Source organism: Micromys minutus, assembly GCF_963924665.1.
Source record: "Micromys minutus genome assembly, chromosome: 1".
NCBI classification, from domain to species: domain Eukaryota; kingdom Metazoa; phylum Chordata; class Mammalia; order Rodentia; family Muridae; genus Micromys; species Micromys minutus.
This window is the reverse complement of record NC_137969.1, coordinates 30,977,955-31,003,343: the sequence shown is the minus strand read 5'-3', so window position 1 is coordinate 31,003,343 and position 25,389 is coordinate 30,977,955. Positions and strand designations below refer to the sequence as shown.

Here is a 25,389-nt window from a genome sequence, read left to right as displayed (position 1 = left end):
CAGAGCCTGAGGCAGGAACATCAGGGAGATTTCCAGAGTGGACATGTCCCTGAGCCAAATGAAGAGAAAGGAGAGGGGAAAGAGAAAGCATAGATGGGAACCAGCTGCAGCAGCCAGGGGTCCCAAAATAGAGTAGTCAAAAAGGGTGAGGTGGGCTGGAGAGATGGCTCAGTGGTTAAGAGCACTGACTGTTCTTCCAGAGGTCCTGAGTTCAAATCCCAGCAATCACATGGTAGCTCACAACCATCTGTAATGAGATCTGATGCTTTTTTCTGGTGTGTCAGAAGACAGCTATGGTGTATTTATATGTAATAAATAAATCTTTAAAAAAAGGGTGAGGTAACAAAAATGGTTGGATTAGATAGGGAAAGGCAGGAGGGGAATGGTAAGGGGTTGAGGTGCCAGTGAGGAGGTCCCAGTAACAAATAAGAACTGAGGGATGCTGGGTGAGAGAACTTGGAGGCTTTGGTCCGTTCAATGGACACCTCAGCCTTTTGTTCCAGGTTTGAAACCTAACACCTAGGAATCCAGATGCAGCTCTCAGCTACTGCTCCAGGGTCTACCCGCACACTACCACGCTTCCTGCCCCGTGATACAGAACCAAACTGAAACTGTAAGCAAGTTCCCAATTAAATGGTTCTTTTAAAGAGCTGCCTTGGTTATGGTGTCTCTTCACAGCAAAAGGACACTAAGACTTTCTCCAAACAAAATGTCATGCATCCTACAACACCCCTAAAGTGGGAACCTAAGGGTTTTTTAGAAAGTCGTTTGGATGTTGTTCTGCTGGGGCAAACACGTGAAGGGACTTATCGTTAAAGTGGACACAGTGTGAAAAGCTAAGGCAGACTCATAAAGGAATGTTTCGCTGAAGCAGACACAGGAGAGATGATGTTCTGCTAAAGCAAGCCACATGAAAGGACACATGATGACAAATTCTTTGCTAACAACATGTATGTATTGGTCCACCTTACATGGCATAGTTGAGCTGCATTTGTCAGACTCCATAAAAACTTTTGGTGGTGTGCTGCAGTTTGTTGTTGTTTCTGGGAACTCAGGGCTGATTGGATGCATGTGATGAGGGAAGATGTGTGTTGAGACAAGGCATGCGCTGAGGCACAGCTGAGAACTTCTCCTGGTGTCCCTCTGGGTCCCTCCCCCAGCTGACTTGATCTGAGGCTGAGACATGGCTGTTTCTGCTAGGTCATGTCTGTTGGGATTCTGTAAACCCCATCCCTCAGTTATCTAGTAACAGCCAGGTAGGCTCTGCCCCCAGTTACCTGCTGCTATAAAAGGGGCTGTTTGCCCCCTCCTCTCCCTCTTGCTCTCTCCTGTTCTTGCTCTTGTACCCTTACACCTCCTCTTCCCTTCCCCTTTCCCCTCTCTCTCCACGTGCTCATGGCCCACCTCTACTCTATTCCTCTCCTCTCTCTCTGCCTCTACTACCCTCTTATCTCCCCCATGACCTGAATACACTATTCTGTATTATACCATCGTGTGGCTGGTCCTTTAGGGGGAAGGGGTTCCCAACATGGGTTCCCCAGAGTCATCCCCCTTGCCTCCATGGAGCATATCCCTCCCGCCCCCCATCTTTTTCCTAACATTGGTGCTGAAACCGGGGATATCATCTTTTCCCTAACATTTTCTTTCACTAAGAAGACATACAACTTAAAAATAGGTTACAGAATGAAATATAATGTTCTCGAAATAAGAAAAAGGGCTAGGAAACATTTTAAAAATGTTCAATATCTTTAGACATTATAGAAATGCAGATTAAACCACTTTAGAATTTCATCTGGGGCTGGAGAGATGGCTCAGTTGTTAAGATCACTTGTTGCTCTTACACAGAGGATCTGGGTTCAATTCTCACATGGTGGCTCACAAAGCTCTGCAACTCCTATTCCAGGGGATCTTACTACACTTTGAAATCCTACACATTGAAAACGAGGTTCTCAATGCCTCTTTTGCTCCCAAGTAGCTGCAGGGCGTTTCTACAGTCTTTAGTCAGTTTTAGCTCCTCAGTAATAGCACAGAGACCTTTATTTTTATTAAAAAGCTGTTGGCACTAAGGCTGCTAATGCCCAGACAAATGCCCCATTACTTGCCAATCTGGTCTTGTTTGCTTTGATCCATGTGTGTCCTCATGGTGACTCTTTCATTGCAACCTCATGGCAAATTCTCCTGTTCCCACCACATGGTCTCTCCACATCTTCTCTACCTCGTCTTCACTTGGAACCCCTGGCTCGGATCAGACGTCCAGCCTTTCTATCTCCTCTGCCCAGTTGGCTGATCAGCTCTTTACTGACCAATCTGATGGAGAATGTTTACAAAGCACTGGCCATGCTTCATAAAAATAACAATACCAAAGTCCAGTCCGGCCTGTACTCAACTCTGTTGAAGTGCAGAGATCAGCATTTGTGCAAAGACAAGTCTGTAACATAGTACACAAGGAGATAGTCCCAGCAGTGTCTATCACCAAAACCATTAACAGAAGACACTGCCATGCATGCAGGGATGGAGAACCCTTACACATAGTTGATAGGAACACAACAGTACAGTCATTTTGGGAACTAGTTTGGAGGTTTCCCAAAGTTAAAAATAAAAGTACTGGGCCAGAGATGGCTCAGCCGTGAAGAATCCCGTCTGCTCTTTCAGAGGTCCTGAGTTCAATTCCTAGCAACTACATGGTGGTTCACAACCATCCATAAAAGGATTTGATGTCCTCTTCTGGCATGTAGATGTAATATGCAGATAGAGCACTCCCAAACTTAATATATAAACAAACAAATTATCATATGACCCAAACATTCTATTCCTGGGCATATACCCAAAGGACCTTCTACCACACAATAAGGACACCTGCGTGTCCACATTCCTTGCTGCCCTATCTGCAAAGGCTAGAAAGTGGAGTCAGCCTCAATGCCTGCTAGCTGATGAGTGGGTAATGGAGAGGTGCCACATATGTATACTACAATATTACTGTGTTCTACTTAACAAATTGTCAACATGACAGTACAGAATCTCAGGTGTGGAAATGTCATTTTTAGGTTGGTGTGCTGGATACTTTTATGTCAACTTGACACAAATTAGTCATCTGGGAGGAGAAAACCTCAGTGAAGTAAATGCCTCCCAACAGGCAACCTTGAAGACATTTCTTACTCACTGATGTAGGCGGGCCCATCACATTGTGGGTGGTACCATTCTTGGGCTGGTAGACCTGAATCCTATAAGCAAACAAGCCATGGCAAGCCAGTGAGCAGCATTTCTCCATGGTGTCTGCATGGAGACCTCCTGCCCTCCAGGTTCCAGCCATGTTTAGACAGCAATAGAAAGCCTAACTAAGACAGCTGGTTTGTGACATGTCTGAAAGGGACTATCTTGATCAGTACTTGACACAGCACCTCCCCTAGGCAGCTGGTCTTGGTCTAGCTGCATGTGAGCCAAGACCACCAGTGAGCCAGAAAGCAGTATTCCTCCATGGTTTCTGCTTCAACTTATTTTTTTAAGGGTTTAAACATGTTGCTTTTGTCTGCATGTTTGCACACCAGAAGAAATACCATAGGACTACAATAATGGACAGTTGTGAGCCCCATGTGGTGGGTGCTAGGAATTGAACTCAGAACCTCTGGAAGACCAGACAAGGTTCTTAATTGCTGAGCCATTTCTCCAATCCACAAATTGTTTATTTTAAAATGATTTATACTTATTTTACACGCATTGTTTTGCTTGCATGTGAGCTGTTACTGGAGTTAAAGAGTTATGAACCCAGGTCCTCTGGAAGAGCAGCGCTCTGAACTATTGATCCATCGCTCTTGCCCCCAAATTATGTTTTTAGAAGGATTTATTTTTGTATGTACAAGTGTTGTGCCCACTTATATGACTGTATACCAAGTGCCAAAGGAGGTTATAAGGTGGTATTGGATCCTCTGGAACTAGAGTTACAGCTGGCTGTGAGCCACTGTTTGGATGCTGGGGACAGAACCTGGGGCCTCTACAAGGACAATACATGCTCTAAACTGCTTAGCCATTTCTCCAGCCCACCCACCCCTGCTTCAACATCTTGTTAAAAATTAACTTATTCCCTTTATATCCCAGCATCAACCCTTCCTCTCCTCCCAGAACCCCTCACACAAGTCCTTCCCCATTCCCCTTTCTTCTCTTTTGTTCTGAGGTAACCGAGGTTCCAAAGGACAAACTGCACCTCACTCTCTATAACTTTTAGGTTGGAGTGTCTAACATGGAATATCTATGTAAGCTGGGCATCAGGGAAGGACATTCCAGAAAGGAGACAAGATAGTAGGATACAGGCAAGAAGGAAGTAAGGGGGAGAATGCTGTAGCTGGGGAATGTAGGCAGGTAAGACGGAGGAACAGACAGGATAAAAGGAGTACAAAGAAACCAAATGGAATGCAAGTTATGGCCATGTGTGCAATAGTGTCTTGACTTTTGTGTGTGTGTGTGGGGGGGTGGGGCTTGGGAGCACAAATGCATTTTAACTGGATTCAAGACTCCCCCATAGGGGTGTGGAAGACCAGTGCCTGGTATATTGTAAGCTTGGCTAAGAAGCCACATCTGTGGAGGTAGCTGCCCCTGTGGAATTAACTAAATTGGTGTAGTAGCACGTTGTTCTCTAATTACCTGTTCAAACCCTTAGACAAAAGAAGTGCTCAACTTTCATCAGAGAAACATCTTCTTACACTAGAAGATGGTGAATGAACAAGGCAGGCAGATGTTTAGAAAACGAATAGCAGATGTGGGCCCAGCCCTGAACAACGTACTTATGCCTCTTTCTTGAAGGCTCAGAACACCACAGGAAGGGACAGGAAGCATGTAATAGTCTAAGACAGGGTGAAGGTTACATAATACTTGACACCTCCATGGCAATCAACCATCGTTACCTGACCCACACAAAACCAGTCAAGGAAGAGAGACTGCCTCCAAGGACGCTACCCTTCATATAGTTCTACCCTGTTTATGAAATCCCCTTTTATTAAGTACACGGATAATAAAAGCCAATTTGAGTCTAGAAAAACAAAACTCAAAGTGTGGGACAGGAATACCTTTAAACATGAGGACTGCACCAATCAGCTCCCTCCCCACTCCCAGCCCCAGCAGAATTTATTATCTTGACCTTATAAAGTGTCATCCACCAGCCCCCTGTTCTACAGCCTCTGAGTATGTAGATGAAGTATCTTCTAACACTCCTGCTCTGGTCAATGGTCCATGGCCACATAAACCTTGTCCCAGAGCTCCCCCCTCCCCAATAAATAAACTAGTTCTCCTGAGGCTGTTCCCAGGTGTATTTATTGCCAGCACACGTATTGCTTAAGGAGATCCTATATACACTCACCCACGCCCGGCTAAGCTCACCTCCCTCTGGTCCAGATGTGTGCAAAACAGCATGGCTGTTCCAAGGGAGGAGGGGACACCAGGTGCAAAAAGTATATGCTGACCACAGGCAGAAACAATCTACTGTCCAGTCCTTCCCACCTCTGAGAGTAAGGGGCATTGTTCCTATCCCAGGACATTCATTCTCTCCTGGGTGCTGACTATAGTCATTAGACATGCCTAAAATCAAGATACATGGGGTAGCAGGAGGAATGAGATGCTTGGGCTGGCGCTGCCTACAAAACTGGGACCTGCATTGGTGCAAGGTTCATATTCAGGGTGGGTGTTGAGGATTCAAATTTGCAGGCTGTAAGACTGTCATCAAGATAAGCCCATGTGGAATTCGGACTCAAATATATAAACTGTGCAGTCCAGAGTGCAGAGGACTGTCCAGGCAGAGCAGCTAAGCCGGTCTGCATCAAGTACCTACTTATAATGGCTGCTGCCCATGAGGGGTAACACAAAGCGGTAGGGCACACATCCAGTTGGCACCCCAATAAGAAGACTGTTCTCAGGCAGGCAGGGAGGAGGCAGAACACAGAATGAGAGCACACGGGCTGGCCATGATAACTTAGTTTATGGGTCAAGCCGATGCAATGCAAAGTTGGTTTTTCTTTTTTTCATTTCCTTTTTTTTTTTTAACCAAAATAAATAAATCAGGTCTGTCCCTGTGGAGGTCAAAAGAGCGAAGAAGGACAGCTTGCTCCTGGGGACACCTTGCCCTTATCCACTGATCTGCTGTTGACCTGCCTTGGCACAGCAAAGAAAAGGATTCATCAACAGCTTTGTGTGTTCAAGGGAACAGAGAAAATCAGGTGGCTGGGGGTTAGGGGAGAAGAGTCAGCAGGACCAAGAGGCAGCCAGTGCCTGGGGTTTGGGACCCAAGGGAGCTTCCGGACCTTACTCAGAGCCAATCACTCCAGGCATGGTAGCTAGGGTAAATTTCCCACATACAACTCAAAATCCAAGAAGGGTAGCAGAGCTAGACCTAACATCACTGCCAATCCTCATAAATACCTCATATGCCATTCTCCACCCACTCAACCTCTAGATGACACCCAAACCCTGCCAGCTACAGTTCCTCCAGGAGCTCTCGGCTCGGCCCTAGCAAGATGAAACTATTCCTGGTCTTGACTCTGTGACTCGATGGGTGACGAGGACTGAGTGCCAGTACCCTGGGAAGTCACATAGGGTTCCTTCTCTACCCTGGAGGATTGATTACACAGTGAGGATAGGTGGGGCCAGAGCTGCCTTCCCTAGGATGTCCTGAGCGGGCTCCCTTTCCTCATCCTGCTCCTTAGGGGGACAGCCTGAGAGAAGTCGCACAGGCTGGGCAGTATGCGGCCTGGGGTGCAGTGAGCACTGCAGCGGACAACTTAATTCCTATGAGGACGGGGCGGTGTGTGGCACAGCGAAGGGCAGACGTGTGGACAGTGCGGAGGCACTATCCTTTAGTTGAGAAGCAAAGAGCGTCATGGACACAGGGGGCCATGGCCGGATCAACTCCAGGAGCATCTAAGAGAATTTCTTGAAGGCATCCAGATCAAAGGCTGTGTCCAGAAAGCGCTGCAGCTCTGTCAGGTGAGTTTTCTTGTTGCCAGTGGCTGGAGCGGCTGCTGGGTCTCGGCCAGCATACCTGAGAGAAAGAGAGAGAGGGAGCAACAAGGATAAAGTCAGAGGTGGCTCCAGCCTTTTCTCTAGCTTGCTTCCAGGCCTTCCAGGCCTCCCCATCAGGGACCTGGGTCTTACCAGACAGGCTTAGCACGGTCAATGGTAGTCCGAAGTCTTGGCTTGACATAGTCATAGTAGCCTTGATTCTTGTGCTCTTCCTGGCACCAGGCCAGCTCAGCATTGGGATACTTCTGTGCCTCTTTCAGCAGGAGGTCAAAGGGGAATGGTGATAGCTGGAGAGAGCAGGGTGAGATCAACCAAGGGACACTCAGGGGACAAGTAGGACTAAGCAATGGGAGACTGGGGTTCCAGAAGGAAAAGCCTTGCAACTACTGCAGTAGGGAAAGGTTAGGAGCCTCAGTAAATGATGTTCTGCCAAAGCACCATAGCACAGACTCCACAGGTGAAACATGACACCTAGCTGCTATGCCATATGCTCTCACCTGCTCAATCCTTGTAATTGCCACCTCCTCTGCCATGTCCCTGGCTTTGCGCTCTCGGGTGAGGTCATAGTACACCTTGCCAGTGCAGAAGAGAAGTCTCTTGACTTTGTTTGGGTTCTGAGCTGCAGGTCCATCTTCTGGAATCACACGCTGGAAGTGGGTTCCTATAAGAAAATTTCCACATCTGGACTGGTTCTTTCTCCAGGCCTATTCCACTGCTGTTATGAATGAACCGAGGGCTGTCACACAGTGGCTGGGATCTATGGTTTCTGTGGGTTAGAGACGCTTCTCCCTTATAAGCTTCTGCAATCTGTGCCATTTGCTCAGGCTAAAAATGAGGCAAAACCAGGCCTGGGGATGTACACCTTTAACTCTAGTACTCAGGAGAAAGGCAGGTGAAATTCTGGGAGTTTGAAGCTAGCCTAGTCTATACAGCAATTTCTAGGCCAACTAGGGCTACATAGAGAGAATAGCACAAGAAAATTGAAGAAGAAAAAAAAAGCAAAAGCTGCAGAGACATAGTAAATAGGATCAAGTGGACAGGCATGCTGTTTTACACTTTAAGAACAGATAAATCATCTGATGGAGGGAACCCAGAGAGGTGGCTCAGCACCTAGGAGCCCTGGCTCCTCTTCCATGGGACCCAGGTTCAATTCTCAGCACCTACATGGCAGCTCACAACTGTCTAACTCCAAAGGAGTTAGGAATTCCAGGCCTCAGACAAACAAACAGGCAAAATACCAAAACACAGAAAAAAATTAAACAAACAACTGCCACCCCCAAATCTGACAGAGAGCTGGAGAACTGGCTCAGTGCTAATAGCACTAGTTGCTCTTGCAGAGGACATGCTCTGACTCCCAGCACACACATGGTGCTCCCGTGTGGCTCTTCTTCTGACCTCCTCAGGCACTAGGCATCCACAGGGTACACATACATAAGTGCATCCAGGCAAAACATTTATATTCATAATAAAATACATTTTTGTAAAAAATATTAAGGTTTATTCATGTATACCGCATTCTGCCTGTATGTACACCTGCAAGCCAGAAGAGGACATCAGATCTCATTACAGATGGCTATGGGCCACCATGTGGTTGCTGGGAATTGAACTCAGGACCTCTGGAAGCGCAGTCAGTGCTCTAACCACTGAGCCATCTCTCCAGCCCCCGAGAGACTGTCTTAAATCAACTATCTAATGGCTACTTATACAAACACCTTATAAACTTACAAATAAAAGAAGTTAATAAGACTCAAGAGGGCATATCCAAATAACTGTTGCAAGAACTAGTGCTCACAAAACAGAAGAGGCTTAAGAGACCGTTTTCATGATTAAACATTCAACTTGAAACGACAGAGGGTGTAGATGGCAATCCATGGTGGAAATTATATTCAAGGGTGAAAGACTGGAAACTGTTCCTCTAAGGTCAAGAGGGAAGCTAGGATGCCCACTCTCACCACTTCTAGTCAACACAGGACTGGAAGTCCTAAACAGAGCATTTGGGCAAGAAAGAAAATACAAAGATGAACGGATACAAAAATTGTGGTATATTTACACAATGGAGCTACTCAGCTATTAGAAACAACGACTTTATGAAATTCCTAAGAAGACGAATGTATCTAGAGAATATCATCCTGAGTGAGGTAACCCAGTCACAGAAGAACAGACATAATATGCAGTCACTGATAATTGGATACTAACTCCAGAAAGCTCTGAGCACCCCAGAAACAACTCACAGGCCATATGAAGGCTCAAGAAAAACAAAGGCCAAAAAATGAAAGCCTCAGTCCTTCTTAGGAAAAAAAATAAATGTATAGCACCCTCTCAGAATGTGGAAATTTTTGGTATTCAAAGATCATTATGCTTAATCTATACTCACCAAGAAAACTGTTTCCATGTTACATTTTGTCTTACATGTACTTCATGCTTTTGGTAACTAGTGGGATTTCAATACATGCTATCAAACCTCTAAAAGAATTAAGTGCTGACAAAAAATATTCATATAGTATTATGCCAAAATGCCTTTAAAAATCTATATATGTATCCCTCTTTTTTAAAAATAAAGTCGTAAGAGAGAAAAAAAAGATTAAAAAAAAAAGAAAATGCAAGTGGCATCAAATGTCAAGTGGAGTGAGGGTGGGTGAGCTGTTTCAGCGGGCAGAGCACTTGTCATGCAAACCTTGCATGGGTTTGGTCCCTGGAACCCACATAAAAGCAGAAGACCCAACTCCTGAAAGCTGTCTCACTTCTACACATATACTCCCCCATAAATAAAAATAAAATCCAAATGATGACACTGTAGAAGAGAGCATTACTCTCCAAAGTTCATTAGTAGCTAATAAAATTTTAAGACAGAAAAAAAACAATCAGAAGAAATAGTTTCTGCTTTGAAAACATACTGTAAAAGCCACAGTAACCAGTGTGGCTCTGCCATTAGGACAGCCCAATAGAATGAACAGAACAGAGTGCAGGGACAACCCTCACACACAGGATCAGATGACTTTCACCACAGGTGCAAGGTCATTCCATAGTAAAGAAGAGTCTTGACTAATGGTGCTCAAAAACTGGAAATCTACATTTGAAAGAATGCCAGGACCTTGAAGGATTATTTGTATACCTACGTTCAAAACAGTGTTACTCACAGGAGCTAAAAGCCAATGCAGCTGATCTATAAAAGATTGTCTTTTGGATAAGATCAAGTGTGTAGAGTGGAATATGGTTCCACCTTAACAAGACAGGAAATGATGGCACACACTGTATCACACATAAACCCTGTGGACATCACACTAACTGAAACAAGCCAGTTATAAAAACCTGTATAGACTGAGCACTCCTATTCTTCAAGTGGACTATCCATCTGCTACGTGACAGGCTGCAACCAGATCCCAGGTACACTGGAGACACCGTGATTTTTATTGCATGCATACAAGCTACACAAAAAATAAGTGCAGTCTGCATTTCAACTTGCATCTATACAAATATTCCAAAATCAAGAGAGATCCAAAATCCAAAACATCTCCGGTCCTAAGGAATTTGGATAAGGGTTGCCACAGTGAGAGCAGGAAGGTATAAGAGTGCTTACTGGGTACAGTCTCAGTTTTACTTGATGTAAATTCTAGAGGTTGATGGTGAGATGGTTGTACAGCAGTAAGAATGTTCTCTAGTGTCACTCAACATCTAAGAATGGCTGACAGTGGATTCCACATTATGTAAATTTTACCACACACAAAAAATAGAAAATAACAACAAATAAGAGGTTCACTGTATAAGGCTCTAGGGGCTTGGTGGTTGAGAGGAAACAGTCTTCCTGGTCTCTTGAGTCCAGGAGCATTTGGGTGGCTAACTGGATATAGCACCTGCTTGTAGAAATCTCAAGCTACAGACTCCTATCTCAGCAGTGCAGCTTGCATGCTCCCTCCCTTCCCCATATCTTTTCCTCTTTGCAAAGAATTTTCTAAGGCTTGTATACTCCTGAGCTGTGATGAGCTGTCCCATGACTCACTGTGGTGTCTTTTTTTTTTTTTTTTTTTTTTTGCTATTTTGATTTGTTGTTTGTATATTTCAGACTGGGTCTCATTATGTAAGTCTGGCTGGCTTGGAACTTGCTCTGTAGAGTAGGCTGGCCCTGAACTCAGAGATGGGCTTATCTCTGCCTCCAGAGTGCTGGGAATAAAGGCATGAGCCAACAAGCCCTGCTAATTTAATGCGGTTCCAGGGGAACTTAGAGTTAGAGGTCTTTGTCTCATGACTAAAAATCCAGAAAGAGCCAAAGGAGATTGGTAAGTACAAGCCTCAATAGCCCTACAGAGCAGCAAAGAGCTCCCGGCACTCATACCCTCCCAGGAAACACCTATGCCCCCACACCTACCTGGCAGCATCTCATCAAAGCTAGTTCTTGCCTCAGGGTGGCGCAGGAGGGATTTGGGAGTGAAGACGATTAACTGAAAGACAAAATATGCTCACAGTAGACTATATCTTAAAGATTTTAGAATGATGGTCCGAGATAAAGGACATCTAAGTGGGGACCTTTTGTAGACAGCTAGGATATCCTGTCTTCCAGATCTCAATGGGAGACTCACTCGCAAAATACAGGAAGAAAAAGATACTAATTTCTCTGTTCTTTACCTCCTCTGGTGGTTGTTTACTTTCCAGGTCCATCTTCCTGGTCTGTAGCCTCTCCTAAGTGAGCTGAGCAGCTCACAGGTAGTCTCAGAGATAACACACCTTTAGCTGGTCTAGAACTGTGACAAGACCTACCACCAGGGCTGTTCTTGGCCTTGTAGACCTGCAGGCTACTAGGGACACAGTAGTTTGGAAGTTAGCCTTGCATGCCCCCTTGCAGTATCCTAGGGCAGCAGGGCTCTCCCTGTATCCTTATGCCAGATACCCTCTTTCTGATCATTTTGCTCACTTGCATAACATAGTATAACATCTACTCATGCTTCAATACTTAGTTCAAGAGCTACTTTCTTTCTGGAGCTCCTGGAATTCCTTGGTCCCTGCTGGGGGCCTTTTTCATTTCTTTTCCAGCCTTCACCATAACTACACGATGCTTATTTCTCAATATACTATGACTATACTTGTCTTCCTTGCTGGACTGAGGATTTCATCTTGTCTGACTCTCTTACATGCTTGTGCTCACAATCACATGAGGACTCAGTTGGGAGTGAGAATATTTAATTCCCCGGCATTCACAGCAATAGGACCTGGCTTCTGAGACCACACATCATCCCTGTGGAATCACTCAACCAACCTAAAGCAAAAGATACCATGGCAGTCCTTCCTTGTGTTAACACAGGAAGGCTGGCACCCTGTCATTCTGGAAACTCCAGCACTGACCGGCTTCCGGAAGGGCAGCAAGATCTGTCGTCGCAACACATGGAAGAAGTTGCCAGGGGTGGAACAGTTGACAACAATCCAGTTGCAGTCATAGAGCTGATTGATGTCAAAGTTTTCTTCCTGCAGGTTCTATATCATGGAAGGAAATGGCCAAAGGCCAACAGCAGTTGTGAGCATTCTGGGACAAGAGGTGACGTTGGGCAGAGGGGTCTCAGGATGTTTCACAGGAGACTCAAAGACTCACTAAAGACATTGAGGAACAGGCTCCATAGGTTCCCTGAGTCTGAGCCCCATTTAACCCTTGGCAGCTTCGGAAGGCTACTGTTTAGCAGTGAATGTATGGGATGTAAGAGACATAGGTATTGGTACAGTCAAGTCTACTTTTCCTTAGAAATTGACTTCTAGTAGTTCTGAGTTCATTTAAAACTGCCTTAAAGCAGGAGGGGGAGGGGGGAGGGGATTGAGGGAAAGGGGATAACACTTGAAATGTAAATACAGAGAATAGCCAATTAAAAAACAAAAAACAAGAACTGCCTTAAAGCAATGGCAATATCACCCACGAGTTCAGGCTGAGGTTTGTGGGCTTTATGTAATAGCAGGAAACAAATGAAGTGGCCTATTTCAGTGAGATCATAAAGCATGGGGCCACACTGGTCCACCCACTCTAGTCCCTAAGGCAGAGAAGAGTGAGCTGGGATCTGAGCCCTCAGGACATCCAAATGGAATTCTTTCCTAGATGCCCAGGCAGCTGAGTACCAGGGTTGGCTCTACTCACAGGCAAGACATCTGGGTCATCATTGCACATCTGCAGAAACCGCTCTGGGCGGGCAGAGGAATGCTCTGGACCCTGAAACCAGACACACAAATGACTTCTCAGGTTCTCACATGCTGACATCAGCTGCACTTGCTGTTTCTTCTCCTTGATGTCAGGACTCATTTGATTCCCCTCCTCCCACTAGCAAAGCACAGGGCAGCAGGGATGAGGAAACTGAGTGCTTGAGAGAAAGCATCAGCACCATCTGTTGTTTGCCCAGAGATGGCCATGCAGGGTGCATGCAGATGGGCCACTCTTGCCTTCAAAGTGTTAGCTAGTCTTCCCATCTAAAATGGGTGGGAAGTACCAACTACAGAACCCGCTGGTCTTGTTAGGGATATCGTCCTGGAAAGGCTCTTCCCAGGTATTGAGTGTTGTGGGCAGGGGAAGTTCTCACCATGCCTTCCATGCCGTGAGGCAGCAGGAGCACAATGCCATTCTGCCGCACCCACTTCGCCTGTCCGGGGCAGATGAACTGGTCAATGATGCACTGTGCCATGTTGTTGAAGTCACCAAACTGGGCTTCCCAGAGAACCAGAGCATTAGGGCTAGCCATGGCAAAGCCCAGCTCAAAGCCTATAATGGACAGAAAAGGAAAAAAGACATGTTTAGGACCACTGCACAAGGAATGCAGAAGACTGAGGGGGAGTGGGGTTGGCCTTACCCAGGACACCATACTCAGACAGCGAGCTGTTGCACACGGTATAAGGGGCCTGATTTGGCCAAAGGTGGTTCATAGGGATGCAGGTTCTTTTGTCTACATTCTGATCATGGAGCACATGGTGGCGATGGCTGAGGCAGAACGACAAGATTAATAAGCAAGAGTGCAGACATCTGATACAACCCTTTGAACCTTGAAGCACTAACATCCATTGTGACAACCCGGCTTTCTGCCAGACACTGCAGGGTAGCGCCCTCCCAGCATATAAACGGAGCATCCACAACAAAACAGGAAAGGTGAGGCGGCCTAGACACTGTGAATACAGTGCCTTCTGGAAATGATTCTCCCATCCCTGGAATAGATTCCAAAGCCCTTCCCTTCCTTTTCGAACTGAAGGGTGAAATGAACATTTTTCTTTACCTGAAGGTACCCCGCTCTACATCCTGGCCACTCAGCCGGACATGGATGCCTTCCTTCAAGAGCGATCCGAACGCCATGTACTCTGCCAGGGCCCAGTCCACAGTCCGGTTCGTCACGAGCTCTCTCCGAGTCTTCAATATCCGGCTCAGCCCTGCAGAGAAGAGAGCATTCACAGTACTGCAGGCCCAGCTCCTGTGGGCAGCTTGCTTCCTGTGCTCCAATGACACAGGCAATGCCTTTGTCACCAATGTTAGAAGCAGTATCTTCTATGTTTCTTTCCACATGAAGGAACTCAAGTAGGAACTGAGTCTATCAATACACCCACAGACTCTGGACAGGGACATTTCTAAAAGGCACGGCTGGGGACACTATCTTCAAGAGGTGTTGATCTAGGCTAATGTTTATACACCCAAGTTCAGGGTTGGTTACCTCCATGGATGGTAAAGTTCTCCACAGGTACAGAGCTGGCCACATTCCCAATGTGGGTCAAAACATCCTCCTCTAGGCCAGTGGAGGGGCAGGTCATGCTCCTGGGCTGTCCATCCAGGGTGAAAAAACCTAGGAGAACAAACATATGCCATCTACTTTGGAAGGAATATCTACAGAGCAGAACAGAGCAACAGCTCTGCCTTTCTAGAAACTTCACCACAGTACCACATGAGATAATAAAGCCTGGATGGCCTTCCTGGGGACTACAGAGGCTCTGCTGAAATAGAACATTCACTATGTGTTCTAGATACAGAGGAGGGGAGTCAGAGCTTTCTCTGGGAAGAGGCTTCATGGTTATATCCAATTCACAAGGAGTCTGTCTACTGTGATGATCCCTTGCTTACCAGGCCAGGGGGAATCCAGCCAGTGCTTGATGTGCAAGATCTTCTCATCTTTGGATCTGGTAAATGCTTCCTCACAGATCTTATCGTACTTGGAGATTTCCTCCTGAAAGAGTGGGTATATGTAGCTAACTGAGTATAGCACATTTACATTGTGCAGGCCTACTGCCCCTGGCCTTCCAGACCCTCCATACTTCTGCACCCAACTACATCTGTATTTATTCAGTCTTGCCAGTCTCCAACACATATAGCCTCTCTAACATCTAAAAGAAGCCTGTAAATTCTGCTCCTCATTCCCTACGTCACCTGGCTGGAGATTCTCTTTAGTCTGAGTTCTGAACATTTATTTTTCCTAAGAACTGGCTCAGGTTTTATAGCTTTATGTGTTTTTAGAAGACTGGGTTTTTGAGCTGTTCCTTTAGCAGTTGTCCAGTCTGGGCCTGGGTATCATCCCATGTGTCTAGAACTGCTTCTCATCCTGTCTGCATGTGACAGAATGCAGATCATATAAGATCTTTATCAAGCTGGATGGACCCCTGTTCATACATCTCTCAACCCAAACAGAGTCAACAGAGAGAACCTACTGGGTAGCCACCTCATCTCTAGAGTACCTTTCTCTACCTCTACTAGGTCTACCTTCTTTAAAAAGTTATTTTGATATCCCAGATTCTCACTAAAGCTGAAATGCTGAAATGCTGTAGCTGTCAAGATTTCACATGTTTTCACTTGGGTCCTAATAATAAGATCGGCCTGGAATGATCTCTAGCTTGCCACAACACCTAAGGCCTGCCAGGACACACCTCATATTCAGGCTGGTTGACGACGCCCTGCGATACTAGCAGTTCTGCATACTTCTGCAGTACAGGCTTCTGCTTTCGGATCTGCTTGTACATGAGTGGTTGTGTAAACATAGGTTCGTCCATCTCGTTGTGTCCATTTCGTCGGTAACACACCTAGTCAGAGTAGCAAGAGAGAGAGTCGTGAGAGACTGTGACTGGTCTGTGTGTGTGAGGCAACATACTGTCACTGCTTTGCTTTAACTTACTTCCTCTACAGCTAAGATTTTTTTCTCTTTTACACAGTGGATTTGTTTTAGCAAATGAGATATAACAAGAGGGACCTGGGAATACAAATTCTTGATTTGTGAAGCATTCACAGACAGGACCACATGGGCTACAGAGCCCTCACTGAGGAGTATTCAGGGGAGAGTCTGGCTCCGAACACTCTGGCACAGAAGTACCGTACCTTAAGTATGATATTATAAAGCCACACATGACTTAGCAAGAGTGAGAGGACAGGCCAGAGACTCACTTGGCATCACTTACCAGATCAACGACAACATCCTTGTGGAAGGTGTTTCTCCACTCAGCTGCCACCTTGCATACATACATGACAGCTTCAGGGTCATCTGAGTTGACATGGAAAATGGGGGCGTTTACCACTCGGGCCACATCAGTGGGGTAGGGAGAAGAGCGGGCCATCCGAGGGTCTGTGGTGAAGCCAATCTGTAATTATGGATCAGAAGATGTGGTGACAGGATAGAGGGTGAAGGCACTGCTGGGCACATCCTACACTTCCTGTTGGTGTATTATGAGTATGTGCCCTAAGTGGCATCTTTGCTTAAATTCTGCTTGTTTTCTCCTATGCTGACAACAAAATTCATGTATGTCTAACATAGGGAATTTGGAAGAGGGACTAGGTTGTAGCATGAACATTTTTATGTTTTCCTTTTTAGATTACTTTTTCGTGAGGCATATTTATGTAAATACACCTAAGTGCATATTAAGTCTAAGCTCTTGCCTCACTAATGCGCGGGTCTTCTATTCCTCTGCTGTGGCAGAGTGGGGGAGTGGTAGCATGCTTCCCAGTGTGTGCAAAGCCCTGGTTTCATCCCCAGTACTGAAACAGAAAAGACAAGATTTTAGCAAACCATGCACTATAGAGAATTATCTCCCTTCTCACCCCAACTGCTATGTGTGGGGTGGTACATGTGCATGGCTTGTTCTCATGTGGAGATATGCAAGCAAACTGAGGACATGTAACTCAGAATTTGGCTAGGTTGGCTAACTGGATACTTCAGTATCTGCTTGTCTCTGCCTCCCTGATGCTAAACTCAGGTCCTCACACTTGTGTGTCAAGCATGTTACCAAACCAACTAGTCCCTAAGTCCTCTGACCACTACTACCTTTAAAATTGTTCTTTGAAACAGAGTCTTACTATGTAATTCTGGCTGGCCTGAAACTCATTATGTAGATCTATCTAGCCTCAAACTCAAGAGATCTGCCTGTCTCTCCCTCACTGCTGGGACTAAAGGTGTGCGCTACCATACTCAGGTAAGTATAGGCGAGAATCAGTGGATATTTGTGAAACAGAAATCTCAGAATTGCCCAGCACACCCATGAGGCAGGAAAGATCTTTATAAATTTTAGGCTAGTCTGGTCCACCTTATGAGTACCAGGCTAGTCTACAGAGAGCTAAGAAACAACAAACAAAAACAGTCCCCACCCCCATCACTGCAAAACAAAAACAAAAACAAAAACAAAAACAAAAACCAAAACCAAAAAACAAAAAACCAAAAACCCAGTCCAAACAAAACAAAAGTTGAAATGGAACTATTCTGTAAGTCAGAAACTACTCATGGGTGTAGAGCCAAAGAACTGAAGGGAGGATCTGCACACATGCTCACAGCAGCATGATTTACACAGGTAAATGTACAGGCCACTCAACTGTCTACCAATCTGATAACTGCGAAATCTGGTATATTCCTAATCGGATGTTATTCAAACTTTTGATGAGACAGAGAGTAAAATGGTTACTGGAAGCAGGGGAGGGAACAGAGGATAGACACCAATTGTTTGCTTTTTGCTTGATTGATAGTTAATTTAGGTGTCTGTCTGTCTGTGAGTGCCAGATGTATGTATGTGGGTGTCCACAGAAATCAAAAGAAGGGCTGAAGCTGGACAACTATGAGCTGCCCAACACGGGTGCTGGAAACTCAATTTAGGGCCTCTGAAAGGGCTGCATACTCTTAACCACTCAGCCTTTCCTTAGCCCCCTCTCTAGCTCTGGACTGTGGCCTTTTGTGGGTATGGAGCGTCTGTCAACAGAGATGAATGAAACAAAGTATGGATGTGTTCAATATAAGTAAATAGCTCATTAGAAATGGTTAAAGTAGCAAGCTTGTTATAAATTATTCTACAATACTAAAAAGGGACAAAGTTCACTAGTAGAGCTTTTTATTTATTTTAAGATTCTTCTTTGTCCTTGGTATTCTTTTTTTTTTTTAAACCTACTAATTCTATCATTTACCTCAAGTGAGCTACTTAGTCCCTCCTTCTCAATGATCTCTTTTGGAAAATGGTAATACCACAGCTGTGTGTGGTGGCACATGCCTTTAACTTCAGTACTGGGGGCAAAGGCAGCTGAGTCTTTGTGAGTTCTATGCCAGTCTGGTCTATAGAGTGAGTTCTTGGCCATCCCAGGCTACATAGTGAGACTGTGCTTAAAAAAAAAAAAGAGAGAGAAAGAAAGAAAGAAAGAAAGAAAGAAAGAAAGAACAAAAGAAAAAATGCTAATGCTAATTCTACCCCCTCAGGATGGGTAACAACCCCAGGGATTCAGTTAGTGCATGTGGCTGGAGAGATGGCTCAGTGGTTAAGAGCACTGGCTATTCTTCCAAAGGTCCTGAGTTCAATTTCCAGCAACCACATGGTGACTCAAAACCATCTGTAACAGGATCTGAGGTCCCCTTCTGATGTATAAGTGTACATGCAGGCAGAACTCTAAACACAATAAATAAATAAGTTAGAAAAATAAAAATAAAAATTTCACTTAAAAAAAAGTTAATGCACATGAGGTGCCGAATTTGATACATGGTTGATCATACATACCACTCAGTCAATGGCCACTTTGCCACGTTGTGTGGTATCCCTTTGTCACTCATTAGTCCCGTCCACAATGGACTGCAGATGCATGAATGTGTGCATTGGTATGTGTGTATGTGCATGTGGTGGGCAGAGGACAACCTCAGTCCTGTTATACTCAGGACTGACGTCCATTTGGTTTGAGAATAGTCTCCACTGACCTTGAGTTTACCAGTTAGGCCAGAGATCCTCTGTGTGTACAATCATTTGTACCTTTAAAAAAATTAATTTATGTGTATGAGTATTTTCTCTGCATGTACATATATTCATCATGTATGTGCCCACAGAAGCCAAATGATTTTGAGCTCATAGAGCTGGAGTTACAGACAACTGTGAGCTGCCAGGTGGGTGCTAGGAATTGAACCTGGGTCCTCTGGAAGAACAGCCAGTGCTCAGTAATTGCTGATCTCCAGCTCTCATACATGGCTTTTTACATGGGAGGTGGGGCCTGAGCTTGTGTCTACAGGCAAGTGCTTCAAAGTCTGAGCCATCCCCTGCAGCTTTCACTGGGCACTGGCTGATGGTAGTTCAGGCTCATATTAAACATCTGTGATGGACAAACTCCCTTAAGACATAAAGACTTCCTTTCTGCCTGTCCCACTGCTGCCATTTGTCTACTCAACCAGTGAGTTTCCACTTAGACATCAAGTACTCAGAAAATTCATTGCTATCGACCTCTGGCCTCCTCATCCTTCTTGGCATTCTGAGTCCCCACCCTCAATGAACTGTAAGTTCTTTGTTAGTGGAGCACAGTAGCTCTTGCTCTGTCTGATGTCTACTATGGTATTTATATTGGCATACACATATGACACCATATATTGACACATGCACAAACATGCACACAGACGCTCACACATGAAGCCATATGTATATGGCATCTATCAGGGAGAGTTACATCTATTGGGTGACATGACCCAATGGGAGGACACAACAGGTAATAGATGACAAGCGTCAACATTGGGCAGAGTTAAATTGTGAGAACTAGAAGAGTATCATTAATCGAAACATTACTAGAACAAACCCCCTAAGATTAGAAGTCTCTTTTAGCAAACAACCTAAAATGACTACTTTTTCGAAGCTGTTTAAAAAGATTTTGTAATGACATCAGCAAATAATATATTAAACAAAGAGTGGATAGTAAGACGTGTGTATAGGATTCCAGTTTGTTAAAAACTAATGACCTATAATTGTGGGTCTAGACAGAAAAACTCAAAATCAATAATGCCCCCTCCTTAAATAATGTAATTAAAATTTTTCCACTGTAAAAAGTGGGCGTGTTACTCAAAATTTTTTTTTTAGTTCTCTGTTTATTTTGTGGGTATGGGTGTTTTGCATGCGCTCCAGAGGAGGGCATCATATTCTTAGGACTATAGTTATGTTACCCAAACTTAATAAAAACCCACTTCTGTATATTATCATAAACAGTGAAGGATTTAAATGACTAAGAGGACACATCAGGGGCTAATCAGACACCTGGAGTTACCTGGTTGTTGACAACCACATGAACAGTGCCGTGAGTTGTGTAAGATGGCAAGTCGCTGAGATGAAAGGTCTCATACACGATGCCCTGGCCAGCAAAGGCAGCGTCCCCATGCAGTAGGATAGACATCACCTGCAAAAGACCCCAAATATAACAAATCTTGGCTGCTAAGTCTGATAAACAAGCGATTGAGATGACTTTCAGTTTGCCTTTTCTGTGTTTGAGTGCATGACATGAGAAGAAGAGTGCACACCAGAGTGCATGTGTGCAGGTCAGAAGACAACTTTGTGGAGTTGGGCTCTCTTTTTCTAAATTTATGTAGGTTTGGGGGATCAAGGAAGCTCCTTTACCCACTGAGCTATCCCATGCGATACCTCACAACTCATAAAGTAATAGTTCAGAAGGTTCCCATCCTTTCTAGCCCCTGACTTGCTACCATATCCACATATGCCACCATTTGCCAGCACCTGCCCCGAATACAGAGAAAGCCACACACTTACTGTGTCATCACTTCTGCATCCTATAAGAATCTTCATACTATGAAACCTCCCATCTAAGAAGCAACTCCAGCCCCAGCCATTCAGTTACCCCAGAAAATGGGTTTCTCCAGTTGTCATGTCTCTGGCTGCTCCAACATACCAGCCTGGTCTGGTTACTTGGCATGGTCACTGCCTGCCAAATTCCCTTCAAATAATTTTCTCGGCATTGAGTATAGCAGTGATCTGTATCTGATTCCTTCTCAAACCTCAGTCTAGCCCCAGCAACATGTGGACCCACCTCAGCTAGTTCATTGAGTGGCTAATGGACAATTGTGATGGTTTGTATATGCTCGGCCCAGAGTGTAGCATGATTAGAAGGCATCGTTCTGTTGGAGTAGGTGTATCACTATGGATGTGGGTGTGGGCTTTAAGACCCTCATCCTAGCTGTCTAGAAATCAGCATTCTGCTAGCAGCATTCAGATGAAGATGCAGAACTCTCAGCTCCTCCTACACCATGCCTGCCTGGATGCTGCCATGTTCCTGACTTGATGATAATGGACTGAACTTTTGAACCTGTAAACCAATCCCAATTAAATGTTGTCCTTATAAGAGTTGCTTTGGGGCTAGAGAAATGGCTTAGCAGTTAAGAGCACTGACTGTTCTTCCAGAGGTCCTGAATTCAAATCCCAGCAACCACATGGTGGCTCACAACCATCTGTAATGGGATCCAGTGCCCTCTTCTGGTGTGTCTGAAGACAGCTACAGTGTACTTATATATAATAAATACATAAATCTTAAAAAAAAAAAAAAGTTGCTTTGGTCATGGTGTCTGTTCAGAGCAGTAATACACTAAGAAAACGATGATCCTGATTTGTTACTCCAGAATCTATTAGTTGGCATCCTTTCCATTTTCCCCAATTTAAGATCATATGCTTACGTCTCATCTTACTCTACAGGTACACATAAGAGATCATTAATACCATCAGTTATTCTGAGCTCACATTACTTCAACGTGCCTTTCAGGGTGCCTTATTTCCTGGCACCACAGCATGGCAGCGCCATAATGTGCTATCTATTATCAGCCCTCATTCCTCCAATAAAAGATGTGAACTTAAATCTCACAGCTGTATGTTTACCAATACTAGTCTCTAAGCACAGGGCTAGTCAATATATGGGTGTGTACACCCATAATTATAAGTAATTGTTTATTTATATAAATATTTGTATAAATATAAATATTTTTATATAATATAAATGAAATATTTATGAAAACACAGGTTATTTCTGTGTCTTTGCGTACCATACCAATCAATGTCTCTTCTGGCTACCCAGTATTTTCCTATTGGCTTAACATCCCTAGTAGGAACCATTATTTGGTTCTACAGCCCATATTTCTCCCAATCCCTTGTTCTAGATAGGGTTCTCCAAAAACACAGAACCAATAAGGCAAAGATCGGTATAGGATTGCACTGATTTTAAAGAAGTAAGCTGGCATGTTTAAGCATGAAGCAGGGCAGGCTACAGATACAGGGAAGAGCTGAGGATATGTAATTACTTAAGAGGCAGAATTACTTCTCCTTTTGGTACCCTGCTGTTTAAAAGACAGGGTTTCATGATCCAAGGTTAGTCTAAAGCTTGCTGTAGACAAAAATATCCTTGTGTGAATTTTTAGCCAACTAGGGGCTATCCAATTCCCTTGACTGAGATCCTAAAACAGACCAATAATGTTGAATACTTCTCTGCAACCTTTCCCATTATTTTATTCCCTTTCAGGGCACGTCTAACATTATCTAGAATGTGCTGAGGCCAGAAGGCATTAAATTTCCTGAAGCTGGAGTTGCAGGCAGTCATTGAGAGGTCTGACATGAGTGCTGGAAATTGAGCTGCAAGAGTATTCCTAAACACAGAGTCATCTCTCCAGCCCAGATATGTCCCATCTACTTTATTCCTCATCTAACTACTCTACCTATTTATGCTCATTCTAAAGTGCTTCATGCTTTATTTTACAGTTCTGCTTCACTTACAACATGTTCACTGACTTCTGGACATCTGCCTTCTTTTATTTACCCTTTGTCTTCCAACAGAATAAAGCTGCTTGAAAGAAGGTCAACTGTCTTTAATTTATCAGTCAATGCACATCGCCATGTAAATTGAGCTTTTCTTTTTTTGTTTTTACATCACTGTTAGTAAGAACTATACAATTTACTATACAAATATAAAATTTGCTGCTACAACTAAGAATTATGTCCTAAGGTTAAATAGTAGTAAGATTACAGCCAGATAAGGGCTTTTATATTTGAGCAAGCCAGTCAACCAACATCCAGGATTCTGTGACACAAAGGAAATGCCAGGCAGTTTGGGATTATCTGTTATGCACTTGTGGCCTCACCAGTGACAAGTCTCTCCTGACACCTGCACCCCACCTTTTCCTTTCAGTTCCTTTTTCTGTCCATAACTAAAACTGGCTCCTGTATCAATACTATGAAGACACAAGGTAATGCCTTCCCCAGTTTTGGTGATTGTAAGTGTAGGAAGTACATCTGTACTCAGAAACCTCTTAGGGGCCTCACCTTTTTTCCTTCAGTGTCTCCACAGTAGAACTGTTCAGCTTTGGTCTTTCCCATCACTACAGGGTCAGCAGCCTCTAGGTGGGAAGGGTTAGCCACCAAGGACAGAGTGATGTTTCTGTCGGTCACACGGTTGATCCTGCGGTGATACATGCCCAGGTGGTACTTCATGTCCCCGGAACCCTGATGATAAAAATGATAAGTGATGCCAGGCAGTGGTGGACACACCTTTAGTCCCAGTGCTTGGGAGGCAGAGGCAGGTGGATCTTTGAGTTTGAGGCCAGCCTGGTCTACAGAGTGCATTCCTGGACAGCCAGGGCTAACAGAAAAAAAAAATCTTAAAAAAAAAATCAAAGACAAGTAATGTTGGTTGGAGAGGTTCATTCTCAATGGCAGTTCTGCACATAGGATTTTGACTCCTAGGGTGGAACTAAAGTAGTATGTGCAGGCTCTCACCAATACTTGAGCAGGAGGAATATTCTTGCCCCAGTAGGAGGAATATAAGGTTGCAGGGTGAAGGAGGTTGGCCAGTTCTAATAAGGAAGGCAAACTGCAAATCTTGGGTCAGAGAAGAGCTTCAATTAAGACATTCTGAGAAACCTGTGGCTTCAGGGGGTCTCAAGCAGGCTGAGACAACCATAGTGGACACATCTCCATACAGAACCTCACCTCATCAGCTGCCTCAAGCTTTGAGTCAAACTGACAGAATATCTGCTCCAGCTCCTTCCTGATGACATTTGCAAGCACATTCAGTCGCCCTCTGGGACACAGGAAACAGTGAGTAAGCTCCAGAGCCATGCTGTTCCACCCTGCCCCTACCCAGGACACAGTATCTCCTGGCTTGTAGCCCAAGAGTAGTTGTTATGCAAAGCTGATGTGGACACCAACTCTCTGGCCATTGGGCAAGAGAAAGATAGTACAAAATGACTAGCCCAGCTCCCCGTCTCTTCCAAATCTCCAGCCATTGTCAAAGTGAGATAGCGGTAATGGCAATGGGGTTGGTTTACTTATGAGACACACTTTCATTCTGTAGCAAAAGCTGGTTTAGAACTGAGTGTAGCCCAAGATAGACTACAATTTTGTGATTTTCCTGCCCCAGTCTCTCAAGAACTTTGACTATGGGCATACACTACCATGTCCACCTGGATCTAATTTTAATAAAACTCCCTACAGAATAAAACACAAGTGTAATCATATTTGGCTTGGAGACTGACTCTAGTCTGAGGTGGGAGTGTAAGGACTCTGGAAAGGAACACACCTTAATATGCTCAAGCACTCTCAGATCTCTAGCTGCCACTCCCTGAGGGACAACAGGGCCTTCTGTACCTTCCAGGCCCTAAGGGTCTATAGTACCTGTGTGGCATCCCCATGATGACATAGTCCACTCCATTTGCACTTGACATGTCAATGATTGTCTTGAGGGCAGGGATCAGCACCTCACAGCCTTCCAGACCAAAACGCTTCTCAGATGACCACTTTCGCTGTAGGAACTCCTCAAACCTGGATGGAGAACCAATCAACTTGACAAGCAATGTCGATAGAGCCAGCCTCAATGTAAGCATTCTCAAATGACAAGAGGGTACAATGGAGGCCAATTCTATTCTTCTGGCCAAACTTATCACACACTTGTTGCTATAGCCATTTTCATGCCTGGAGGACAGGCTACTCACACCCATACAGGGGCCTGGGAGCCAACGGCCCAAACCACACCTCTTTACCTGGTGGACCGTACAAGCCTGGCCAGCAGGGTCCGCTTTTCCTCATTGGTGAACTGCATGATTCCAGGGGTCTCAAATTTCTGCCGGATCCACTGGCATTGCTCCAAATCATTAATGAACATGAACTCCACACCAATGTGCTGGCAGTAGGCCATCTGTC

General features: G+C 44.7%; 1 protein-coding gene across 2 annotated transcripts in view; it reads right to left on the bottom strand.

The window, feature by feature from the left end:
• Positions 1 to 5,283: 5,283 nt before the first annotated feature.
• The window catches only part of OGDH (oxoglutarate dehydrogenase), a 64,615-nt gene continuing 44,509 nt past the window's right edge, over positions 5,284 to 25,389 (bottom strand). For both annotated transcript variants that reach the window (XM_080934440.1, XM_080934441.1), the window contains exons 6-23: positions 25,230 to 25,384; positions 24,865 to 25,011; positions 24,181 to 24,271; positions 23,515 to 23,694; positions 20,468 to 20,596; positions 16,387 to 16,566; positions 15,862 to 16,014; positions 15,065 to 15,167; positions 14,661 to 14,789; positions 14,232 to 14,382; positions 13,815 to 13,942; positions 13,548 to 13,726; positions 13,112 to 13,183; positions 12,337 to 12,465; positions 11,366 to 11,438; positions 7,500 to 7,663; positions 7,135 to 7,289; positions 5,284 to 7,021 (exon numbers count right to left, since the gene is read on the bottom strand). In XM_080934440.1, the coding sequence (XP_080790566.1) occupies positions 6,901 to 7,021; positions 7,135 to 7,289; positions 7,500 to 7,663; positions 11,366 to 11,438; positions 12,337 to 12,465; positions 13,112 to 13,183; positions 13,548 to 13,726; positions 13,815 to 13,942; positions 14,232 to 14,382; positions 14,661 to 14,789; positions 15,065 to 15,167; positions 15,862 to 16,014; positions 16,387 to 16,566; positions 20,468 to 20,596; positions 23,515 to 23,694; positions 24,181 to 24,271; positions 24,865 to 25,011; positions 25,230 to 25,384 (2,439 nt within the window). In that variant the 3' untranslated portion in view covers positions 5,284 to 6,900. The remainder of the gene's footprint in view (positions 7,022 to 7,134; positions 7,290 to 7,499; positions 7,664 to 11,365; positions 11,439 to 12,336; positions 12,466 to 13,111; positions 13,184 to 13,547; positions 13,727 to 13,814; positions 13,943 to 14,231; positions 14,383 to 14,660; positions 14,790 to 15,064; positions 15,168 to 15,861; positions 16,015 to 16,386; positions 16,567 to 20,467; positions 20,597 to 23,514; positions 23,695 to 24,180; positions 24,272 to 24,864; positions 25,012 to 25,229; positions 25,385 to 25,389) is intronic.